The 25,318-nt window shown below is 48.2% G+C and overlaps 2 protein-coding genes across 4 annotated transcripts in view; one reads left to right on the forward strand and one right to left on the reverse strand.

Annotated features, from left to right (window-relative positions):
* LOC134349812 (folate receptor beta-like) overlaps positions 1-25,318 on the reverse strand; it is a 48,074-nt gene that overhangs the window by 9,744 nt on the left and 13,012 nt on the right. Inside the window, exons 2-3 of the mRNA XM_063054717.1 lie at positions 24,288-24,417; positions 4,402-4,590 (exon numbers count right to left, since the gene is read on the reverse strand). Coding sequence (XP_062910787.1) covers positions 4,402-4,590; positions 24,288-24,413 — 315 coding nt within the window. The 5' untranslated portion in view covers positions 24,414-24,417. The remainder of the gene's footprint in view (positions 1-4,401; positions 4,591-24,287; positions 24,418-25,318) is intronic.
* On the forward strand, positions 4-21,583 carry LOC134349811 (uncharacterized). Of its 3 annotated transcripts, none has more exons than XM_063054715.1 (3): positions 4-326; positions 5,726-5,830; positions 11,979-21,583. In XM_063054715.1, the coding sequence occupies exon 3, from the start codon at positions 14,898-14,900 to the stop codon at positions 16,026-16,028; it is 1,131 nt and encodes a 376-aa protein (XP_062910785.1). In that variant the 5' UTR covers positions 4-326; positions 5,726-5,830; positions 11,979-14,897; the 3' UTR covers positions 16,029-21,583. The 3 variants fall into 3 exon arrangements, with proteins under 3 accessions (XP_062910785.1, XP_062910784.1, XP_062910786.1); XM_063054714.1 differs by lacking the exon at positions 4-326 and adding an exon at positions 2,529-2,770; XM_063054716.1 differs by lacking the exons at positions 4-326; positions 5,726-5,830 and adding an exon at positions 2,529-2,770.

Raw genomic sequence — 25,318 nt, forward strand, 5'->3', positions numbered from 1 at the left:
GGACACAGAGAAATGACGCGCTACTCCTCGCAAACACTGCGCTTCCCGAGAGAGAGACAATGACCTGACGGCTGATGGAACTAATTCCAACTTTCCCTAATTTCAAGTTCCTGGATGTCAGCATCTCTGAAGGTTTGTCCTGAGCCCAATATATTGATGCAATTACAAAGAAGGCACGACTGTGGCTGGATCTCATTGGGAGTTTGAGGAGATTTGGAATGTCAACAACGACACTGGAAAATTTCTACAGATGCACCGTTGAGAGCATTCTAACTGGTCGCATCGCCATCTGGCACGGAGGGGTGACTGCAAGGGATCGGGAAAAGGTACAGAAAGTTACAAACTCAGTCAGATCCATCATGGGCACCAAGGCTCCTCCGCATCGAGGACGCCTTCGATAGACGATGCCTCAGAAAAATGGGGTCCATCATTAAGGGCCCTCATCACCAGAGAGGAGCTACAGAAGCCTTAAGTGTCTTAGGCAGCACACACAAAATGCTGGAGGAACTCAGCGGCCAGGAAAAGAGTACAGTCGACGTTTCGGGCCGAGACCTTGGAAGGGTTTCCAGCATTGTGTGTGTGTGTTGTTTAAATTTCCAGCATCTGAAGATTTTCTCTTCTTTGGTCTATAATTTCCTTTCTTCTGCCTCTCTCCCTTCTTAAAGAGTGAAGTGACATTTGCAATTTTCCAGTCCTTCAGAACCATTCCAGAAATTACAAATATCTGCACAATCTCTTTAGCCACCCCTTTCAGAACTCTGGGGTGTAGTCCATCTGGTCTGTACATCGACCGTACTCTCTTCATGGCCTGCTGAGTTGCTCCAGCATTGTGCGTGTGTTGCTCGGATTTCCAGCATCTGCAGACCTTCTCTTGTGTATTAAGTGTCCCCCTCATTTGACGGCGCCAGCAAACAACACAACCAAGCGCAACATCGAGCAAGGGAAAACCGCTGCCGAAGGGTCTCGGCTGGAAACGTCGACCGGACTTTTTCCCATGGATGCTGCCTGACCTGCTGAGTTGCTCCAGCATTCTGTGTGTGTTGCTAGAAAATCTGGGGTGGCAGGAGAAGGGGGTGAGGGCAGACGTGCAGGTGAGGCCAGCGTTGATGGTGCAGGACGGGAAGCCCCTTTCTTTGCAGAAGGGTGACGTCCTCAGACGGTTCACAAAACAACTTCTTTTGCTTCTTTTACATCTTTCTTTCAAATGTGGTTCTGCTGCTGTCAGGGTCTGTGTTCTACAGTTTGATAGTGTGTTTTCAGACCGATTGAGCGATCTGGTGCTTTGCTCTTTCTGAGGGTGTTTGGTGAAGCCAAGAAGCCTGGAGACGGGCACAGGCATCTATTTATCTCTCTCTCTCTCTCCCCCCACTCTCTCTCCTCCCTCTCTCCCCTCCACCCTTCCTCTCTCTCCCCTCCCTCCTCCCCTTCCCCCTCCCCCTCTCCCTCCCTCTCTCCCCCGCCACCTCTCTCTCCTCCCTCTCTCACCCTTCCCCTCTCCCCCTCACTCTCTCCCCCTCCCCCTCTCCTCTGTCTCCTCCCTTCCTCTCTCTCCCCTCCACCCTCCCTCTCTCTCCCCTCCCCCTCCCTCCTCCCCTTCCCCCTCCCCCTCTCCCTCCCTCTCCCCTCCCCCTCTTCCCCTCCCCTCCCCCTCTCCCCCTCCCCTCCTCTCCCTCTCCCCCTCTCCCTCGCCCCTCTCCTCCCCTCCACCTCTCTCTCCTCCCCTCCACCTCTCTCTCCTCCCTCTCTCCCCTCCCCCTCTCACCCTTTCCCCTCCCCCTCTCACCCCTCCCCTCTCTCTCCTCCCTTCCTCTCTCTCCCCTCCCCCTCCCTCCTCTCCTTCCCCTCCCCCTCTTCCTCCCTCTCCCCCTCTCCCTCCCCTCTTTCTCTCCTCCCTCTCTCCCCCTCCACCTCTCTCCTCCCTCTCTCCCCTCCCCCTCTCACCCTTTCCCCTCCCCTCTCCCTCTCACCCCTCCCCTCTCCTCCCTTCCTCTCTCCCCTCCACCCTCCCTCTCTCTCCCCTCCCCTCCCTCCTCCCCTTCCCCCTCTCCCTCCCTCTCCCCTCCCCCTCCCCTCCCCTCTCCCTCCCCTCCCTCTCTCCCCTCCTCTCCCTCTCCCCTCTCTCTCTCCTCCCTCTCCTCCTCCACCTCTCTCTCCTCCCCCTCTCCCCCTTTCCCCTCTCCCCCTCCCCCTCCCCCTCCCCCTCCCCCTCTCACCCCTCCCCTCTCTCTCCTCCCTTCCTCTCTCTCCCCTCCCCCTCCCTCCTCCCCTTCCCCCTCCCCCTCTCCCTCCCTCTCCCCCTCCCCTCTCCCTCCCTCTCCCCCTCCCCCTCTCCCTCCCTCTCCCCCTCCCCTCTCCCCCCTCTCCCCTCCCCCTCCCCTCTCCCCCTCTCCCCTCCCTCTCTCCCCTCCTCTCCCTCTCCCCTCTCTCTCTCCTCCCTCTCCTCCTCTACCTCTCTCTCCTCCCCCTCTCACCCTTCCCCTCTCCCCCTCCCCCCTCCCCCTCTCACCCCTCCCCTCTCTCTCCTCCCTTCCTCTCTCTCCCCCTCTCTCTCCCCTCTCTCTCCCACCCTCTCCCCCTCTCTCGATGCTGCTGGAGTCCGGGTGTTAGGTGAGGTTTAGCCGGCGCGATTTGTCCATTGGGCTCCGCAGTTCACGTGACAATTGTTTCTGGTTTCCTGATCGCTCCTTTATTTGTTCCATTCCGTGTGGGGAGCCTTGCGGGTAACGAACGACGAAGTGAATTTGCCTGGACTCTTTCGGTGACTTTGTGGGTTGGTATTTTATATTCCGTTTCTCGCTTACTTTTTTTGTCCTTTGAGTGATTTTTTATTTGTGCGTGGGGTTTGATGTTTTCCTTTGAACAGGCCCCTCGGTTCCCTTTGTTTCAGGTGTAACACATCCCTCTTGCACAGGTCATAACCTCCCCCCGAGGAGATCCCAATGATCCAGAAATCATTGCACCATTTCCTCAGCCATCATTCGTCTGTACCATCATCCTGTTCATGCCCTGACTAGCAGGTGGCGCTGGGAGTAATCCAGAGATTACTACATTGGAGGACCTGCTCCTCAGTCTCTTCCTGCTCTCCTATACTGACTGCCCAGGACCCCTTCCCCCTTTCTGCCTACGTCACTGGTGCCCACCCCCAATCCCCACCCCCACACCCCAATCCCCAATCCCCCACCCCCAATCCCAAATCCCCAATCTTCAATCCCCACCCCAATCCTCAATCCCCACCCCCACCCCAATCCCCACCCCCACACCCCAATCTCCAATCCCCCACCCCAATCCCAAATCCCCAATCCCCACCCCCAATCCTCAATCCCCACCCCCACCCCCAATCCCCAGCCCGCACCCCCAATCCCAATCCCCACCCCCCACACCCCAATCCCCACCCCGCACCCCCAATCCCAATCCCCAATTCCCACCCCCCACACCCCAATCCCCAATCCCCCACCCAAATCCCAAATCCCCAATCCCCAATCCCCACCCCACCCCACAATCCACACCCCGTACCCCCCAATCCCAATCCCCAATCCCCCTATCCCCAATCCCCTCATCCCCAATCTCCAATCCCCACCCCCAATCCCCTCATCCCCACCCTGCACCCACAATTCCCACCCCCACCCCCCAATCCCCAATCCCCTCATCCCCTCCCAGCAGCATCCAAATGTGTATAATTGCTGCGGAGGGATACAGCCACAGAGGAACTCTACACTGACTGCTTCCTTACTCCCTTTATTTCTCCTGGTGGTCTCCCATCTACTCCCTGAAGCCTGCGCTCTGGCTGTGATCATCTCAGTAACAAACTCATCTCTGAAGTTTTCAGCCTTCTCACAGGAGGAGCCCTCCACTGCCCGAACTACACTGGCTATGCTTCTAACTTCTCAAACTTAAGTTCTAGCCTGTACCTGTTTTTGCCCGAGCCTGACCACTCTAACACTGTCCACTCACAACTCCAACAATGGCCGCTCCGGTAAACCCTGCTCCTCTTTTATTGGCCCTTGTTACTGTTCATCCAAGCAATCTCCCACTCTGCAGAAAGTGCCAATTTGCTTATTAAAGCAGGCACGTAAAGTCCACAAGGAACAGTCTCCAACTCACTCCACAATCTCCCATTCTACAGACAAGTCCCAACAGACCCCGCTCTCTCTTTAAAGCTGTTCCCTTCCATGTCGTTTCTTGTCTGTTTTTTTACGAGGCTGAGTTGCTAGCTCGACGTTCAGGTGGAAAGCGTGCAAGGAGCCGGCCAGGTTCAAACCCGAGACCGCTCGCTTCAAAGTCCAGTGCCTATGCCAATACGCCACTGGCCAGCTCTTGCTTTTTGTAAGTGGTGCATAAAGACCACAAGGAATCCGAGCTGTAACCCTCCTTTAATCCTGAGGACCATCACAGGCATCTCACCGGCTGAATCCAGGGGCCGAGGTTGGGGGAGCACTCGTAAAGACAGGTGTCCTGGATGAAGTGCCTCTTGCATCTCTCTGTCATGATGCCACAGTGATTCCAGTTGAAGTTGTAGAGGTAGGACTGGTCATTGTGTGCCTCTATGCTGGTGTTGGCTGTACAACAGGCGTTCTCTCTCCATGGCTCACACTGCAGGCACACAGATACAAGACAGCAAGGTCACTGGATATTCGGCAGGGCGAGGCATCACAGGTGGACACCCAGACTATAGGATCAGCTTTATTCTCCATATGTATTTACATGTACAGTGATTCTGCTTAATTGGGACACATGGGGACCAGTGCATTTTGGCCCAATTAAGCAGCTGCCTCATTTAGCTGAAGTCTCATGGAAATAGTTAAAAAGGAATAAGAAAGACAAACTTCCATTTAACTGAGTAACAAATTATGTATTTAAATGAAAAACCGAACACTATCAATACCAGTTCAGTACTATAAAACAAGTATTAGTTCCTAATAATTATCGTCGGAGGAACTCATCCAGTGTACCCTGTCGAGCTCTTTTAATTGACTCTAAATGAACAAAATCAGTGCAGACCCTTCAGGTAAGTTTTTTCAGCTGGTGTCAATTTTTTTTTTGTGGCATCTTGGCAAGGGTCTGAAGTTTTTAAAAGCCAAAAATTATCTAGGAGCCAAGCAGGAGTGAGATAGATCAGCTGGTTAGGTGGTGCTGCAGCAACATCCTTGCCCTGAATGTCAGTAAGGCCCAAGGAGTGATTGTGGACTCAAGTCAGGGTAAGACTGGGGAACACACACACCAATCTTCAGGTGGGTCAGTAGTGAAAAGGGTGAGCAGTTTCAGGTTCCTGGGTGCCTAGCATATCAATGCAGTCACAAAAAAGGCACGACAGCTGCTATATTTCGATAGGAGTTTGAGAAGATTTGGTTTGTCACCAGAACACTGGCAAATATCTACCACAGAGAGCATTCTAACTGGCTGCAACACTATCTGGTATGGAGGGTCCACTGCACAGGATTGAAATACCTGCAAGGAGTTGTAAACTTAGCCAGCTCCATCACGGGCACCAGCCTCCATTGTACCCAAGACACCTCCAAGGAGCGATGCCTCAAAAAGGCGGCATCCATCATTAAGGACCCCCAACACCCAGGACATGCCTTCTTCTCATTGTCACCATCAGGAAGGAGGTACAGGAGCCTGAAGGCACACACTCAATGTTTTAGGAACAGCTTCTTCCCCTCTGATAAATGGTATCATCAGGATACCATGACTGTAACTTGTTAATTTTTGCTTTTGCTTTCTGCAGTGCTTCAGTTATATTCAAACAATTTTCTGAAGGAGTTTACAAAGAGATGCTGGATCTTCTAAAACTTCGTTCAGGACAGTTAATGCTACTCGATATTGTGGATTGGTCAGTATTTGCTGATTGGACCATTAAATTCATTTACCAAGCACATCTCTCCCTCCCCCCACTTTCTGCTTTCTGCAGGGATTGCTCCCTACGTGACTCCTTTGTCCACTTGGCAGGTGGAGTTCAACCCAGATAAATGTGAGGTGGTTCATTTCGGTCGGTCAAATATGATGGCAGAATATAGTATTAATGGTAAGACTCTTGACAGTGTGGAGAATCAGAGGGATCTTGGGGTCTGTGTCCATAGGACACTCAAAGCAACTGCGCAGGTTGGCTGTGTGGTTAAGAAGGCATACGGTGTATTGGCCTTCATCAATTGTGGGATTGAGTTTAAGAGCCAAGAGGTAATGTTGCAGCTATATAGGACCCTGGTCAGACCCCACTTGGAGTACTGTGCTCAGTTCTGGTCACCTCACTACAGGAAGGATGTGGAAACTATAGAAAAGGTGCAGAGGAGATTTACAAGGATGTTGTCTGGATTGGGGAGCATGCCTTATGAGAATAGGTTGAGTGAACTTGGCCTTTTCTCCTGGGGGCAACAGAGGATGAGGGGTAACCTGATAGAGGTGTACAAGATAATGACAGGCATTGATCATGTGGATAGTCAGAGGCTTTTCCCCAGGGTTGAAATGGCTGCCACAAGAGGGCACAGTTTAAAGGTGCTTGGAAGTGGATAAAGAGGAGATGTCAGGGGTAAGTTTTTTTATGCAGAGTGGTGAGCGCATGTAATGGGCTGCCAGTGACAGTGGTGGAGGTGGATATGATAGGGTCTTTTTAAGAGACTCCTGGACAGGTACATGGAGCTTAGAGAAATAGAGGGCTATGGGTAACCCCAGGTAATTTTTAAATTAAGTACAAGTTTGGCACAGCATTGTGGGCCGAAAGACCTGTGTTGTGCTGTAGATTTTCTATATTTCTATGTTTGTCCCTCCCCTCCAGGCACCTATCCTTGCAAGTGAAACAAGTGCCACACCTGCCCCTACATGTTCTCCCTCAATACCATTCAGGACCCCAAACAGTCCTTTCAGGTGAGGTGACACTTCTCCTGTGAGTCTGTTGGGGTCACTTACTGTGTTCGGTGCTCCCGGTGTGGCCTCCTGTATATTGGTGGGACCTGACATAGACTGGGACACCACTTTGCTGAGCATCTACACTCCATCCGGATTTCCCATTTTAATTCCACTTCCCATTCCCAGTCCGATATGTCACACCATGGCCTCCTCCACTGTCGTGATGAGGCCACAGCCAGGTTGGTGGAACAACACTACATATTCAATTTGGGTAGCCTCCAACCTGATGGGTGGGCACGTGGCCAAGTGGTTAAGGCGTTCGACTAGTGATCCGAAGGTCATGAGTTCGAGCCCCAGCCGAGGCAGTGTGTTGTGTCCTTGAGCAAGGCACTTAACCACACAGTGCTCTGCGACGACACCGCTGCCAAGCTGTATGGGTCCTAATGCCCTTCCCTTGGACAACATTGGTGTTGTGGAGAGGGGAGACTTGCAGCATGGGCAACTGCCGGTCTTCCATACAACCTTGCCCAGGCCTGCGACCTGGAGAGTGAAGACTTTCCAGGCGCAGATCCATGGTCTGGCAAGACTAACGGATGCCAACCTGATGGTATGAACATCAATTTCTCAAACTTCCAGTACTGCCCCCCAGCACCACCCCCCCTCCATCTCCCATCCCGCTCACCTCATCTCACCAATCAACTTTCCAGCTCTTTACTTCATCCCTCCCGCTCCAAGTTTCAATTGTCACCTGGTGATTTTCTCTCCCCTCCCCCCACCTTTTAAATCTACTCCTCAGCTTTTTTTCTGCAATCCTGCCAAAGGGTTTCGGTCCAAAACGTCGATAGTACTTTTTTTTTCCCATAGATGCTGCCTGGCCTGCTGAGTTCCTCCAGCATTTTGTGTGCGTTGCATTAAATTCATTAACTTGCTCCTTGCAACACTGGATCAAAACTTCGTAAATCTTCATTAAAACAGTAGCAGCAGAAAGTCCTGACACCCATCTTACTTTGCTTACTGGTATAAATGACACAACACCACATTCGCTAATTCTTCTAGCTTTTCTTCTTTAATGAAAGACCTGCTGAACATTGTATATACCGTTCATCGTCCTGTTTCTACATCCTGCACAATTGATACTTTTTTTCTGATTAGTAACATAAATTCAAAAATTGTATAGAAAATTCCAACTGCATGGCAACGAAGGCTATGTGCGTGGGAGCATTTCAGTTATTGCACAGCCATGCATCTTACAGGGAACAGTGGTTCAAGGTGAGAAAGGGATTTACCAGGAACTATCCACTCAGAAGGTGGTGAATAAATGGAATGAGCTGCCAGAGGAAGTGGCTGAGGCAGATACATTAACATTTAGAAGACATTCGATAGGTACATGGATGGAGATGAGATTCTGCAGATGCTGGAAATCCAAGCAACACACACACAAAATGCTGGAGGAACTCTGCAGGTCAGGCAGCATCTATGGAGGGGAATAAATAGTCAACATTTCAGGCGGAAACCCTTCATCGGGACTGGAAAGGAAGGAGGAAGACACCAGAAGAAGAAGGAGGTGGGTGGAGGGGAAAGAGGACAAGTTAGAAGGTGACAGGTGAAGCCAGGTGGGTGGGTGGGGGGGGGGATGAAGTAAGAAGGTGATAGGTGAAGGAGGTAACGGGCTGAAGAAGGAGGAATCTGGTAGGAGAGGACAGTAGACCATGGAAGAAAGAGAAGAAGGAGGGGCACCAGAGGAAAATGGAAGGCAGGTGAGAAGAAGAGGTAAGCGGTCAGAGTGGGGAATAGAAGAATAGGGAAAGAGTAGGGGAAAAGGGATACCAATGGGTTAGAACGATGTGGCCCAAATGCAGACAAGTGGGACTAACTTAGATGGGCATTTGGTCAGCATTAAGTAGATGGGCTGAAGGGCCTGTTTCTCTCCTCTATGATTCAGTCTGTACTTTGAAGAATAGAATATTCTCCCAGGACTAAGTAGTATTTAACCTTCAAGCACCCGCAGGATATTACCTGGTGTTGCACAGAGCTCCTTTCAGACTTGTGGAGCGGAATGATGGGGCAGCAGTTAGCGTGGCGCTGTTACAGCTTGGGGCGTCAGAGTTCAGAGTTCAATTCCGGTGTCCTCTGTAAGCAAGTCTCTACATTCCATCCCGTGTGTGTGTGTGTTTCCTCAGGGTGCTCCAGTTTCCTCCCACAGTCCAAAGACGTACCAGTTAGTAGGTAGGTTACTGGGTCATTGTAAATTGTCCTGTGATTAGGTTAGGGTTAAATCCATGGGTTGCTGGGCGGTGCCGGTCATTGGGGTGAAAGGGCCTGTTCCGTGCTGTATCTCAATAAATTAATAAATATTCTACATTCTGCTGTGGTTTTATCTCCTGCTACCCTAGCTACGTGCTAATGAGGCCAGCACTGGGAAGATTATACAGTTTAACACGTGGCTAAGGTGTGGGTGTGGGAGGGAGGGCTTTAGACTTTTGGATCATTGGCCTCTCTTTTAGGGAAGGTGGGACCTGTACAGAAGGGACGGTTCGCAGCTGAACTGGAGGGGGGCTAATACCCTAGTGGGGAGGTTTGCTGCACGGGCGGGGGGGGGGGGTGCGGGTTGAAACTAGAGTCGCAGGGGGGTGGGAACCAGAGCGCCAGAACAGTTGGTGGAGAGGTTGTGGAGGCAGATATTGGTAAGACCTCAGACAGAGTCAGGAATCAAAAGGTGCGACTAGTGTTCTGAGCTGCGTATATTTCAATGCAAGAAGTGTCGCAGGAAAGCAGGATGAGCTCAGGGCCTGATCAACAATTGGAACTGTGACGTTGTGGCCATTAGTGAGAGTTGGTTGCAGGAGGAACAAGACTGGCAAGTCAATATTCCGAGATTCCATTGTTTTAGACGTGGCAGTGCGGGAGGGGTTGAAGGAGGAGGGGTGGCGTTACTAGTCAGGGAAAATATCACGGCAGTGCTCCCTCAGAACGGACTGGAGAACTCGTCTGATGAAGCGTTACGGCTGGAACTGAGAAGTAACCATTAATGGGGCTACATTACAGACCACCCAACAGCTCTGGGGATTTAGAGGAACAAATCTGTAAAGAGATCGCAGACTATTGCAAGAAGTATAAGGTGGTTATAGTAGGTGATTTTAACTTTCCACGTATTGACAGGGACTCCCATACTGTAAAAGGATTAGATGGGATAGAGTTTGTCAAATGTGTTCAGGAAATTTTCCTCAATCAGCACACAGAACTCTCAACAAGAGAATGTGCGATACTGGGTCTGCTGTTGGGAAATGCGTCAGGGCAGGTGACAGAGATCTGTAGGTAAACTCTTTGCATCCAGTGATCACAATGCCATTAGTTTAAAAGTAAATATGGAAAAAGATGGGACTGGTCTGCAGGTTGAGATTCTAATTTGGAGAAAGGCCATTTTTGATATTATCGGACTATCGGGAAGGATCTAGCCGGTGGATTGGGATAGGCTGTTTTCTGGCAAAGGAGTATTTGGTAAGTGGGAGTCCTTCAAAAATGACATCTTGAGAGTTTGAAGCTTGTACGTGCCCGTCAGAATAAAAGGCAAGGATAACAAGTGTAGGGAATCCTGGTTTTCAAGAGACATCGAGGCCCTGGTTAAGAAAAAAAGGAGGTGGATAGCAGATTTACACAGGCCGGAACAAATGAGGTGCTTATGGAGTATAAGAGAACACTTAAAGAAATCAGGAAGGCTAAAAAAAGGCATGAAGTACCCTAGCAAATAACATCGAGGAGGATCCTAGGGGATTCTGCAGATACAGTATGTTAAGAGCAAAAAGATCGTAAGGGACAAAATCCTCAGTTCTCAGTGGACAAAGTATGTCCGTGTTAGTTTAACATTAACCCATTACGTGCTGAAATCATGAACATTAACCTTCTGAGTACAACATGCTTAGCAAGCAATCAGTGCTGTGATTTCAATCTGGACAGATTAACCATGTGACTATCAATACAACTTTACAACCAGACCAAACGAACCATCTAATCAGCTAGCGTCATTTCAGGGAGTGGCAGCCAAATCGGCTCAGTTTTCCCTCCGACATCAGATTTCTGAACGGTCCCAGGAACACGACCTCGCTTCTCCTCTCCCTTTGTGCTACTTATTTATTGTTTATATTTCTTCTACCGTACACATTGGCTGGGTTTGTATTCAGACTGGACGAGGCTGAGGGCTGACTGATTGGATGTAGATAGAGTAAATAGTGGGAATCCTTTCCCCTATGGCAGGGGTTTCCAACATTTTTTTATGCCATGGACCAATGCCAATAAGTGAGGGGTCCATGCACCCCAGGTTGGGAACCCCTGCTCTAAGAAGATGAGTCTACTATTGAAAAGCATAGGGTAATAGAGAAAGGTTGAATGGGTCAGGACTTTATCCCCTGGAGTGCAAGAGAACAAGGGGAGATTTGATAGAGGTATACAAAATTATGAGGGGTATAGATAGGGTAAATAGAAGCAAGCTTATTCCACTGACGTTGGGTGAGACTAGAACTAGAAGTCATGGGTTAAGGGTGAAAGGTGAAATATTTATGGTGAACTGTGGGGGGGATCGTCTTCGCTCAGGGGGAACTGCTGGTGTGGAATGAAACGTCAGAGGAAGCAGTGGATACGGATTTGTTTACAACATTTAAAAGAAGTTTGAATTAGTACGTGGACGGGAGGGTACCGAGCAGCTACAGTCTGGGTGCAGGTCAATGGGACTAGGCAGAGTAACAGTTTAGCATGAATTGGATGGGCCGAAAGGCCTGTTTCTGTGCTGTAGTGTTCGATGACTCTATAAGTATACCCAATGACTGTCTCCACAACCGTCTGTGGCAAAGGAGTCTGGCTAAAGCAATTCCTCCTCATCTCTCTTCTAAATGGACATCCCTCTATTCTGAGGCTGTGCCCTCTGGTCCTAGACTCCCTCACTAGAGGAAACATTCTCTCCATGTCCAGTCTATCTAGGCCTTTCGATATTCAATAGATTTCAATGAAATCACCCCCCTCATTCTTCTAAACTCCAGCAAGTACAGGCCCAGAGTCATCAAACACTCCTCATATATTTTCGGCAGGAGGAGAAGATGGCAGTGCGCGCAGCTCTCCGGTGAAATGATATTGTATCTGTTAAATAGGGGCTGTGGACAATTCTGATTTGATGGAGACAGACGTGAAAACACGGAGGAACATCTGGAGAAATTTCTGAAACGCCCGGTTCGCTGCCACTGCTACTGTGTGATCGAGAATCTCTGGAGGGAAGGCCCCAAAATCCCCGGCTTTGCCTGCTGCTGGTGACCGAGACTGAGGTCAAAGCGCTCGGATAGAGATGGTGCTCAGTACACGGTGTCGGAGGGCTGGTCGGAGGCTCGAAGTTTTCGGATGACTCAGAGTCGGACTGTGGTCGGGCATGGCAGGGAGAGTTTTCTTCCTTCTCCCGTCTGCGTGAGATGTGGAACATTCGAGAGACTTCGAACTTTTTTACTGTGCCATGGCCTGTTCTTCATCAAGTTATGGTACTGTTGCACTGTTGTAACTATATGTTATAATTATGTGGTTTTTGTTAGTTTTTCAGTCTTGGTCTGTCCTGTGTTTCTGTGATATCACAACGGAGGAATATTATATCATTTCTTAATGCATGCATTACTAAATGACAATAAAAGAGGACTGTGTGTCATCATAATCTAATAATCTAATCTATATTAACCCTGTCATTCCTGTGAACCTCCTCTGGACCCTCTCCAATTCCAACACCTCCTTTCGTAGATACTGACCACCTGGGATATGTCAGCAATGCAGTTCAGAGAAAGAGAGAAAATAAAGAATAAGATCTACATCAAAGTGCTCAGGAGGTCTGGCAGCATCTGTGGAGGAAGCACCTGCCACAAGTATCAGCTACCTCAACGGACGCAGCTGCCCAGGGGAGGAGAACGCCGGAGGTGCTGTGGGTGCGTTGGATTCCTTGCTGGGTTGGGGACTGACCCCATCCATCGGTGCTGCTCACTCAGTGTTTGCACCATCAATCTTCTGCCATGACACTCAGGGACCTGCACTGTGTACGTGATCGCTATAGTAACTAGGTGTACTATGCGTGCTGTGTGTGCTGTGTGCTGCGCATTGGCTCTGGAGGAACACTCTTTCGTTTGGCTGTGTTCATGTGTAATGTTGAATGGCAATCAAACTTGAACTTGGACAATGACCTGGAGAGCGATGCTGGCTGGAGTCTGGGCTTTGTGCTTTAGCTCTTGGTAGGGTTACCCATGCCAAACAGGTCAAGGGGTAGAGGCCGGATCAAGAGTGGATCACTGGTCCTCCAGGTTCGGGGGTTCAGCTCAGGGCTAATAACCCTGACTGGTAACAGCAATGAAGAATCCTTCATCTGAGTGTGACGGTATTCCTGAGTCTCCACCCGGGACTTGCATGGCTGACAGTAGTGAAAACCCAGAGGAAGCTCCTGAGATGATGATGGAAGCCCCGAACTGCTAGAGATGGAGGACCTAAGGCAGGGACGGCCAGCCTACGACGCATGCACCAAAACTGGCACATTGGATGATTAGAACTGGCGCATTGCACCCCAGTGATGATAATAAAAAAGTAAGCCTACTCATGCAAAAAGTATTAACCAAAAACCGATTTGTAGAAAAAAAATCTATAACAGGAATCCAAGTAGTTTAGAGCTAGAAATGGGTTTTACTGAGAATAAATCTAAAACTTAGCAATTATTTTTAGCGATTTATTATTTCGTGCACATCTTTTGGCGAATGTTATCTTCTTTCACATTAAAGCAACACACATCAAAGTTGCTGGTGAACGCTTTAATTTCCAGCATCTGCAGAATTCCTGTTGTTTGCGTTTCTTTCACATTAATCTGTTTTCAATTTTTTAAAAAATGTTCAATGAGTCAAACCAGGAAAGAAAGACTTTTGTTCTGCAGTCGTTCCATAACTGTTCAATAGACGTTTGATACTTGTTTGATCCTGAGGCGCCGGGCGTCTGCACCAGGTTTTTGCCAGTCAGTTTACAATTGACACTCGTGCGCTACGGAGTTGTGCTTTGTTCGTCCTTTGTGAACACTTGCAGTTTTGTACTTTTTCGAAAATTGTTTTTACATTAGTTACCCATCACAGTGCAAAAGGAAAGCAGAAAGTGGTAGTAAGCGTGAATTCAATGAACAGTGGGAAAATGAGTTCTTACTTATAGCGGGTCCGTCAGGAAAACCGTTGTGCATTGTTTGTGAAAACACTTTCTCAAATAATAGAAGACATGATCTTAATGGACACTATAAAACACAACATCAGACTGAAATAGAAAGAAAACTGAAGCTAGTGCTTGGGTCTGAGTTACGGAAAGAATATGTGATTAAGAAAAAGGAAGAAATCAAAAGAAGACAAAATATATTTGTTAAAAGTCTCATTAAGGTAGGTAATGTTTATCTTGTTTTTATATTAAATCAATATATCATGTAAAAATGCTAAATATGTCTATATCAACATATTTTTACAAGAATTGAATGGGGGTACAAGAGTTGTATGGCGCATCCGAAAAAATGGAATGTCAAAGGTTGGCCACCCCTGTTCTAAGCCATAGGCAGTGATGTGGCTTTGTTGGTAATTGCATCTTCAGAAAGAGGTGACATTGGAGTGCTGGGAAGGTGGGTGTGCTTTAAAAGGAGCGCGGAGCGGGGACTCGGGACAGTGTGATCGCGGGACCGTCGCAGCAGGAGGAGGAACAAGGGGCTCAGGAGAGCGCTGACTGCTGGGAAGCAGCTGAGGAGCTGAGGTGAGTGTGCTTTAAAAGGAGCACGGAGGGCAACTGAAGGGTTAAACAGAGTGTTGATTAGTTGATTAGAGGGAGTGAGTACTTGAGATAATTGGCAGGGACAAATAAAAGGAGGGGTAACTGAAGAGGAGTGGCCAGTGTGTGAGTGGCTCAGGGTAGGAGTGGAGCCTTGTGGCTTTGGCTCGAGAGGCTTCAGCGAGCAGAGGCTGAGGACGAGCCTGCTCCCAGTGAGGTAAGGCCGGGTAAGTTCCTTTAATTAATTAACTTAGGAGTAAGTAATGGAGGCAGCAGTTAGGGCAGTTGAATGCTCTGTATGCAGTATGTGGGAAGTCAGAGACAGCACAATTGTCCCTGATGACGACACCTGTAAAAGGTGCATCCAGCTGCAGCTCCTGACAAACCGAGTTAGGGAACTGGAGCTGGAGATAGATGAACTTCGGATCATTCGGGAGGCAGAGGCAGAAATAGACAGGGGTTTCAGGGAGATAGTCACCCCTAAAAGTCGGGAGGCAGGAAGCTGTGTGACTGTCAGGAGAGGGAGGGGGAATAGACAGAAAGAGCAGAGCACCCCTGTGGCCGTTCCCATCAACAATAAGTATACCGTTTTGGATACTGTTGGTGGGGACGATCTACCAGGGACAAGTTGTAGTGGTCGCGTCTCTGGCACCGAGACCGGACCCTCAGCTCAGAAAGGAAAGAGGGAAAAGAGGAGAGCAGTTATGATAGGGGATTTGATAGTTAGGGGGCCAGATCAGAGGTTCTGTGAGAGAGATCGAGTATCCTGGATGGTCTGTTGCCTTGGGCCTGACATGATATTTCCTCGGACCTTGAGAGAGACTAGTGTAGAAATTGCAGGGGCCCTGGCAGAAATATTTAAAATGTCCTTAGCTGCGGGTGCAGTGCCGGAGGATTGGAGGGTAGCTCATGTTGTTCTGTTTAAAAAAGGCTCCAAAAGTAAACCAGGTAATTACAGGCCGGTGTGCCTTACATCAGTAGTAGGTAAACTATTGGAAGGTGTTCTGAGAGATCAGATATACAAGTATTTGGACAGCCAAGGGCTGATTAAGGATAGTCAGCATGGCTTTGTGCGTGGTAGATCGTGTTTAACGAATCTTGTGGAGTTTTTTGAGGAGGTTCCCAAGAAAGTAGATGAGGGAAAGGCTGTGGATGTTGTCTACATGGACGTTAGTAAGGCCTTTGACAAGGTCCCACAAGGAAGGTTAGTTCAGAAGGTTCAGACACTTGGTATCCATGGAGACGTTGTAAACGGGATTCGAAATTGGCTGTGTGGGAGAAGAAAGAGAGTGGTAATGGATGATTGCTTCTCAGACTGGAGACCTGTGACTAGTGGTGTGCTTCGGAGACTGTGCTGGGACCATTGTTGTTTGTTGTCTATATCAATGATCTAGATGATAGTGTGGTAAATTAGATCAGCAAGTTTGCTGATGACGCTAAGATTGGAGGCGTTGTGAACAGCGAGGAAGGCTTTCAAAGCTTGCAGAGGGATCTGGACCAAATGGAAAAATGGGCCAGAAAATGGCAGATGAAATTTAATGCAGACAAGTGTGAGGTGTTGCATTTTGGAAAGACAAATGAAGGTAGGACACACACAGTAAATGGTAGGGCACTGAGGAGTGTGGGGAACAAAGAGATCTGGGAGTTCAGATGCATAATTCCCTGAAAGTGGCGTCACAGGTAGACAGGGTTGTAAAGAAGGCTTTTGGCATCCTGGCATTCATAAATCAAAGTATTGAGTATAGGAGTTGGGATGTTATGGTGAGGTTGTATATGACATTGGTGAGGCCAAATTTGGAGTATCGTGTACAGTTCTGGTCACCTAACTATAGGAAGAATATCAGTAAGATTGAAAGAGTGCAGAGGAGATTTACTAGGATGTTGCTAGGTCTTCAGGAGTTGAGTTACAGGGAAAGATTGAACAGGTTAGGACTTTATTCCTTGGAGCATAGAAGAATGAAGGGAGATTTGATAGAGGTTTACAAAATTATGAGGGGCATTGAGAGAATAAATGCGAGTATGCTCTTTCCACTTAGATTAGGAGAGAAAAATACGAGAGGGTATGGCTTTAGGGTGAAAGGGGAAGAGTTTAGGGGGAACTTCTTCACTGAGAGAGTGGTGGGAGTGTGGAACGAGCGGCCATCTGACGTGGTAAATGTGGGCTCACTCTTAAGTTTTGAGAATAAATTGGATAGGTACATGGATGGGAGCGGTCTGGAGGGTTATGGACTGGATGCAGGTCAATGGGACTAGCCGGAATAAAGTTTCAGCACAGACTAGAAGGGCCAAATGGCCTGTTTTCTGTGCTGTAGTGTTCTATGGTTCTAGGGTCTGAGAATATTAAATCTTTGTGGGTGGAGTTAAGAAACTGCAAGGGTAAAAAAACCATTATCGGTATTGTATATAGGCCTCCAAATAGTAGCCAAGATGTGGGGTTGAGATTGCAAAGGGAGCTGGAAAAGGCCTGTAATAAGAGTAATGTCATAATTGTAATGGGGGACTTCAAAATGCAAGGGGATTAGGGAAAATCAGGTTGGTGTTGGATCGCAAGAGAGGGAATTTGTTGAATGCCTATGAGATGGCTTTTTAGAGCAGCTTGTGCTTGAGTCTACTCGGGGAAAGGCTATCTTAGATTGAGTGTTGTGTAATAACCCAGATCTTATCAGGGAGCTTAACATAAAGGAACCCTTAGGAGGCAGTGATCATAATATGATTCAATTCATACTGCGGTTTGAGAGGAAGGAACATAAATCACATGTATCAATATTGCAATGGAATAATGGGAATTGCAGAGGCATGAGAGAGGAGCTTGCCTAGGTGGATTGGAGGAGGATACTGGCAGGGATGACAGCAGAGCAGAGATGGCTGAAGTTTCTGGAAATAGTTCACAAGACGCAGGAGAGATATGTCCCAAGAGGAAGAAGTTCTCAAATGGCAGGGGTCGGCAACCATGCTGACAAAGGAAGTTAAGGACTGTGTAAAAGCCAAGGAAGGGGCGTATAAGATAGCAAAAGTCAATGGGAAGTTGAATGATTGGGAAGCTTTTCAAATACAATAAAAGGCAATGAAAATAAGCTATAAGAAGGGAAAAGATGAAATATGAGGGCAGACTAGCCAATAATATAAAGCAAGATACCAAAAGTTTTTTCAGTTATGTAAAGAGTAAAAGGGAGGTGAGAGTTTATATCAGACCACTGGAAATTGATGCTGGTGAGGTAGTAATAGGGGCAAAGAAATGACAGATGAACTTAATGGGTACATTGCATCTGTCTTCACTGTGGTAGACACGAGCAGTGTGCCTGAGGTCTGAGTGTCTGGGAGCAGGAGTGAGTGTCATTGCTATTACAAAGGAAAAAGTGCTAGGCAAACTCAAAGGTCTTAAGGTGGATAAGTCACCTGGACCAGATGGACTACATCCCAGAGTCCTGAAAGAGGTTGCTGAAGAGATAATGGATGTATTGGTCATGATCTTTCAAGACTCACTTGATTCTGGCATGGGCCCGGAGGACTGGAAGATTGCAAATGTCACTCCACTCTTTCAGAAGGGAGGAAGGCAAAAGAAAGGAAATTATAGACAGTTAGCCAAACCTCAGTGGTTGGGAAGGTGTTGGAATCTATTATTAAGGATGGGGTTTCAAGGTGCTCGGAGACTAATGATAAAATACGTCAGAGTCAACATGGTTTCTATCAAGGGAAATCTTGCCTGACAAATCTGTTAGAGTTCTTCAAGGAAGTTACAAGCAGGGTGACAAAGGAGACCGAACTAAGGACTTAGACTTGTTTGGGCCTGAAGAGAGACGAGTATATCTGTCTGGTATTTCCCACTTGTCGGGAGCCCCGCCTTCCTTTTCGGCAAAGTTCCAAAGGCTGTAGCCACCCGAAACACCAAGTCCAGCAGCCCCTCTGGCACTAAAAGTAATAGACGCAAAACTATGGGCTCCACACAAGACGCATATGGGCAGGGTGCTCACTGCAAGAGACCATTGTATCACACTGAAGAAGAATGCAGTCTTACCATGTATCAGTCAATACCGACCGGCCCCTGAGGCAGAAGAGGACATTGCCCCTGTGATAGGTTCACTGCTCCAACAAGGGGCTGTGAAACCTACTGTTAGCCCCTGTAACACACCCATACTGCCCATACCTAAAGTCGGACGACCCAATGAGTGGCGTTTTGTGCAAGACTTAGAGCCGTCAATAATATTGTGATTCCAGTAGTACCTGATGTCAATATGATTCTCTCGTCCATTCCCGCCAATGCTAAAGTATATACAGTGGTTGACCTGTGTTCCACCTTTTTCTCCATCCAGACGGTCAATATCTGTTTGCCTTTACTTATAAAGGACAGCAATATACTGGGACTCGATTCCCCCAGGGGTACACCGAAAGTCCAGCCATGTATGCAGCAGCGGTTAAGCATGATTTGGACAAGTGTCAACTAGGAAGAGAATCCACTTTGCTACAATGTGCTGATGATCTCTTGGCAGCATCTTCTACTCTATCAGTCTGCTTAGAAGACTCGATAACTTTGCTCCAGTTTCCAGCCGCTCGCGGACATTGCGTGTCAAGATCGAAGCTACAATTCTGCCAGTCATGGGTGCAATACCTTGGTGTCCGCTTGAAGGCTGGAGTTCGGGAGATCGGGCCGGACCGTATACAGGCCATCTTGCGAATGCCACCGCCTTAGACAAAGAAGGAAGTCCTTTCCTTCCTGGGAACGTTCGGCTACTGCCGTCAGTGGATCCACGATTACCGTCTACATGATGCCACCCTCCACGCCGCAGCTACCAGGAACGCACCCGGGCAAGTGGAATAAACCCCCAAGTGAAACGATACATTTCAAGCTCTCAAAATGGCGATGATGACTGCCCCAGCATTGGGCCTCCCCAATTACGCGCGCCCCTTTCAGTTACATGTCTGTGAGAAGGGAGAGTTTGCTACCGGGTGCTTACACAGACCACGGAGGGGGAGGGAGACCTGTTGCCTACTAATCCACGGCCCTCCCCGCGGTTGTGTTGGTTGCCTGCTTATCTCCACACTGTCGCAGCAAAGGCCATCGTGGTCGAGAATTCCCTTCCTCTAGTTCTCGATCATCCCCGTGAAGTATAGGCGCCTCACGCTGTTACGCTGCTTTTAAATTCAGCCGCAACACAACATTTCCCTGCCTCTCGACATACAGGATACGAGGTAATCCTGTTATCGCACCCCAACTATACTTACCACCGATCACCTGTTGTAAACCCCGTCACTACTGCGCGGAGACTGACATGAGTGCCTTGCAGTAGTACAACATTCCACTTCCCCACGAGTGGATTTACCAACAGACCCTCTTCCGAATCCGGGATTTGATCCTCTTCACGGACGGGTCATCACACAGGCCAAGAGACGACTCACTCTCAGCAGGTTATGCCATAGATCTATATCAGACAGTGGAAGCCTGTGCACTATCCCCAGGAACTTGAGCTTTTTGCACTCACCCGAGCTTGTATATTGGCCGGGAATCAGGTGGCCAATATATATACGGACTCTCGTTACGCCTTTGGGGTGGTGCATGATTTTGTCCAAATATGGAAAAATAGGGGTTTCGTTACCTCAGCGGGAAAGTCCATAAAACATTCACGACTAGTATTGAATCTTCTCGAAGCTATTCAACTGCCTGGGCAGCTGGGAATGATCAAATGTCAGGCACACACCAATGCTGCAGATGAAAATGCCAGCATCGGGGTATAAATACAAGCTAGTGATAGTTGACATGTTCACTCGATGGGTGGAGGCCCATCCCACATGAAAGGATGATGCTCGAACAGTGGTAAAAATATTCTGGAGGGAAATAATACCCCGGTACGGGATACCCATGGGAATAAACAGTGATAGGGAAACACACTTCACGGGTCGAATCGTGACAGATTTGGTGCAGGCCATGGGGTTCCAATAGAAATTACATACCCCTGATCAGCATCAGTCCTCAGAGATAGTAGAGAGGACGAATGGGGAATTGAAAGTAGCCCTGTCTAAAGTATGCCAGGGCAATATGCTAGCCTGGCCAGAGCCTCTCCCTATAGCGTTATATTCTGTGTGGAACAGGGAAAAATAGGGCCACTGGTCTGACCCCTCATGAAATCCTTATGGGGTGCCCCATGACTACTGGGATTCGACCCCCTGTCACCACTGAGAGACTGGCCCCGATCTGGAATGATGAACAGACCTTAGCGTATGACCAAGCATTGTGCAAAACGGCCGCCGAGCTGCATGAGTGAGACAGGCGCAGGCCCCGTGGGAAGCGAGAATATGCATCCTTTCCAACCCGGTGATGGACTCTCTTTCTCCTAGGTGGAAGGGCCCTTACCCAGTGCTGCTAACCACCCAAACCGCAGTGAAGGTTGAAAGAAAAGGAGAATGGATTCACGCTACTAGGTGAAAACTGCACCAGGAGTGGGAAGAAAAGAAAGCATGAAGCTGACAAGCCGGATGCTTTTATGGGCACTGATATTCGGGGGAGTTAGTGTGGCCTCGTCCAAACATACCTTTTTGTTTTGTGTCGCACTTATGCCAAGCACCAAAGTGAAGAGTTGAACTCTTGTTGGGTGTGTGTAAAGATACCTCAGCATGCCGCCCAGGTAATGTCCCTGGAGGGGGTCCCCCAGAATGGATGGAAATGCTGTCCATGTACTTTATGAACCAAAACAACAAATTCTCAAACAACCTTAGACCAAGAGATCGGCAGAAGCTGATAAAGGACTGTAATGTCAGCAAAGGGGATTGTGGATGTACCTGTTTCAAAGGATGGTACCTCCGTACCCCGACAGAGGGAAAAAGGATGCCCTCCTTTGAGTTAGTAAATGCACAGAAAACTGTAAATGGAATTTGTTATTGTAATGCGGTGGGGGGAAATGGAACATTTTTGACTAATACTTCTTGTACTGGACAGAGCAGCACACATAAAAGTTGCTGGTGAACGCAGCAGGCCAGGCAGCATCTATTGGAAGAGGTACAGTCGACGCTTCCAATAGATGCTGCCTGGCCTGCTGTGTTCACCAGCAACTTTTATGTGTGTTGCTTGAAATCCCAGCATCTGCAGATTTCCTCGTGTTTGCGTACTGAACAGAGGGCGGGTCCTCTTCGACATACCCCTAATGGGACTTACTGGGTATGTGGGGAAAGAGCTTATCTCTGGCTTCCAGGGCCGCCAGGCAAAAATGGGAATGTGTCCTCAGGAAATTAGATGGGCTGCCGTTACCTGGCCCATATAGTGCCCTCCATGCATCCTATAAAAGATATATCGCAACACCCTTATTTAAGGTGAAGTAAGCGAGGGATAATGGAAAGTGGATTGTTTTGGATGATAGCATTTCCCGCATAAGGCGTGGCCCGAAATTCGCCAGAAATTATTAATATGGCAGCCGCTGTAGGGAAATTGGCCAATGACACTGCTGATGCCCTAACTGACGTGCAGACGCAAGTGAAAGACCTAACAACAGAGGTAGTTGCCCTTAGGATGGTAGCCTTGCAAAATAGAATGGCCCTGGCCCTGCTCCTAGCCGGCAAAGGAGGGACATGCGCCGTGGTAGGGCAGGAATGTTGTACTTATATTCCCGATGCCTCAGAAAGCATAACTGACCTCAGTCAACACATAAGGGGAAAGATTGAGGAGATTAGGAAGATAGGGGAACAGTTTAAGAATTTTGGTTCAGGAACAAAATGGTGGGAGATAATAGAGGAATGGTTTTCTGGCTGGGGAAGCCGGATTACCCATGGGATAATTATAGAGGTAATGATATGTGTCCTAGGGTGCTATGTATGTGGAGCATTACGACTGTGTTGTTACCAGTTAATGAAAAGAGCCTTACTCTGACCTGAAAATGTCCCCATGGTACCCCAGACGGTGAAAGAAATGAGCAGTAGGTGGGGAGAGAAGGTACACCCTGGAAAAGAAAGACCCTTTCTGGAGGGATATGCACCCCCCCCCCCATGGGGAAGAGGAGGAAATACCTCATGAGGAGTGTTGATCTGAAAGGATCAACAAGGAGGGAATGGTGGAAGAATTTAAGTCTCTTTGGATATGTAGGGGTTAACCTAATCGCTCGTGAATGTTCCTAAGATTTATCCAAAATCAGCAAGAAGGAGGTTGCAGCGCTGGCTGAAATGCGACCAAAATGTTATGATTTAGTTCAAAGTTCAAAGTCTTGTAATGTTCTTGTTTGTTGCAATCTAGTTCTAAGTTCAAAGTCAAGCAACGTTCTTGTTAAGTGCTTTTAGTTACGTATGCTGTGTCTATTTAATGAAGTGTGTCTGCAAGCAAAGCAGAGCCTCTAAACACGGCTGTTAAGTGCGGAGGCTCTCCACCGTGATACCATGTATAATAAAGTCCTTTAGTCTGAACCAGTTCTCTGAGTCGGCCTGATTTGTTTTGTCTGCCGCTCCTGAGATTTACCCGCAACAGGAGGGGTAGGTGGTTCTGAGGAGGCAATGCGATTACAGCAGGACTTAGACAAATTAGAAGAATGGGCAAAAGAGTGGCAGATGGATGATAATGCATTTTGGTGAAAGGAACAATAGTGTTGACTATTACTTAAATGGAAAGGAGGGTGCAGAGGGACTTGGGAGTCCTCGTGCAAGACTCCCAGAAGGTTAATTTACAGGTTGAGTCCGTGGTAAAGAAAGCAAATGCAATGTTTGCATTTATTTCAAGAGGAATAGAATATAAATGCAAGGAGATGATGCTGAGCCTTTATAAGACACTAGTCAGGCCGCACTTGGAGTATTGTCAACAGCTTTGGGCCCCATATCTCAGAATGGATGTGTTGTCATTGGAGAGAGTCCACAGGAGGTTCATGAGGATGATTCTGCAAATGAAGGGGTTAACCTATGAGGAGCTTTTGGCAGCCTTGGGCCTGTACTCACTGGAATTTAGAAGAGTGCGGGGGGATTTCATTGAAACCTACCAAATGTTGAAAGGACTAGATAGGGCGGATGTGGAGAGGTTGTTTCCCATGGTGGGAGTGTCCAGAATGAGAGAGCATAGCCTCAAAATTGAGAGGTGACCCTTTAGAACAGATGTAATAAGGAATTTTTTTAGCCAAAGAGTAGTAAATCTGTGGAGTGCTCCGCCACAGACTGTATATTTAAGGTAGAAGTTGATCGATTCCTGATCGATCAGGGCATCAAAGGATATGGCGAGAAGGCGGGTGTATGGGGTTAAGTGGGATCCAGGATCAGCCATGATGAAATGATGGAGCAGACTCGATGGGCTGAATGGCCTACTTCTGCTCCAATGGCTCATGGTCTGATGGACTTCCATTGCTGCCCTAAATGCCAGTGATGCAACAGGCAACGTTGCTGCTTGGGCACCATTACACCGCGGGGCACTGGAGTTCAGGGTTCAATCCCAGCGCCCTCTGTAAGGCATTTGTACATCCTCCCCGTGGAATGCATGGGTTTTCCCCTGGGCGTTCCAGTCTCCTCCCACAGTCCAAAGGTGTGCTGGCTAGTAGATTAATTGGCCATTGTAAAAATCATCCTCTGATTAGGGGAGGGTTCAATCAGGGGTCGCTGGCAGCACGGCTTAAAGAGCCTGTTCCATGCTGAATTTCTAAATAAATCAATCAATCAATAAAACAATCTCTGCATGTCCCCCTCCCCCGTCCCCTGTTTACCTGACGATAGAGTTTCCCCTCGAAGCCCGGCTTTGTCTTGTGGTGTTTTCCATCCATGCAGATGTTGAGGACGTCCCTGTCTGCTGCCAGAGTTAGTGGCAGAACCAAGACCAGCAATGCCAGCATCTCCCTGCACAGAGAGTCACACTGGGGTCATTGTCATCTGCACAAGTCCATGTGCTCAGGTATACGGAAAAACATCACAGGCACAGAGCATCAGATAACCGTGTGCACAAGAAAAGCAAAACTAAACATGAATTATACACACTTTGCTTCAGAACATAGAACATAGAACAATACAGCACATTACAGGCCCTTTGGCCCACAATGTTCTGCCGACCCTCAAACCCTGCCTCCCATATAAGCCCCCACCTTAAATTCCTCCATATAACCTGTCTAGAAGTCTCTTAAACTTCACGAGTGTATCTGCCTCCACCACTGACTCAGGCAGTGCATTCCACGCACCAACCACTCTCTGAGTAAAAACCTTCCTCTAATATCCCCCTTGAACTTCCCACCCCTTACCTTAAAGCCATGTCCTCTTGTATTGAGCAGTGGTGCCCTGGGGAAGAGGCACTGGCTATCCACTCTATCTATTCCTCTTACTATCTTGTACACCTCTATCATGTCTCCTCTCATCCTCCTTCTCTACAGAGAGTAAAGCCCTAGCTCCCTTAATCTCTGATCATAATGCATACTCTCTAAACCAGGCAGCATCCTGGTAAATCTCCTCTGTACCCTTTCCAATGCTTCCACATCCTTCCTATAGTGAGGTGACCAGAACTGGACACAGTACTCCAAGTATGACCTAACCAGAGCTTTATAGAGCTGCATCATTACATTGGGACTCTTAAACTCTATCCCTCAACTTATGAAAGCTAACACCCCATAAGCTTTCTTAACTACCCTATCTACCTGTGAGGCAACTTTCAGGGATCTGTGGACATGTACTCCCAGATCCCTCTGCTCCTCCACACTACCAAGTATCCTGCCATTTACTTTGTACTCTGCCTTGGAGTTTGTCCTTCCAA

The sequence above is a fragment of the Mobula hypostoma genome, chromosome 7 (genome assembly GCF_963921235.1).
Source record: "Mobula hypostoma chromosome 7, sMobHyp1.1, whole genome shotgun sequence".
NCBI lineage: Eukaryota > Metazoa > Chordata > Chondrichthyes > Myliobatiformes > Myliobatidae > Mobula > Mobula hypostoma.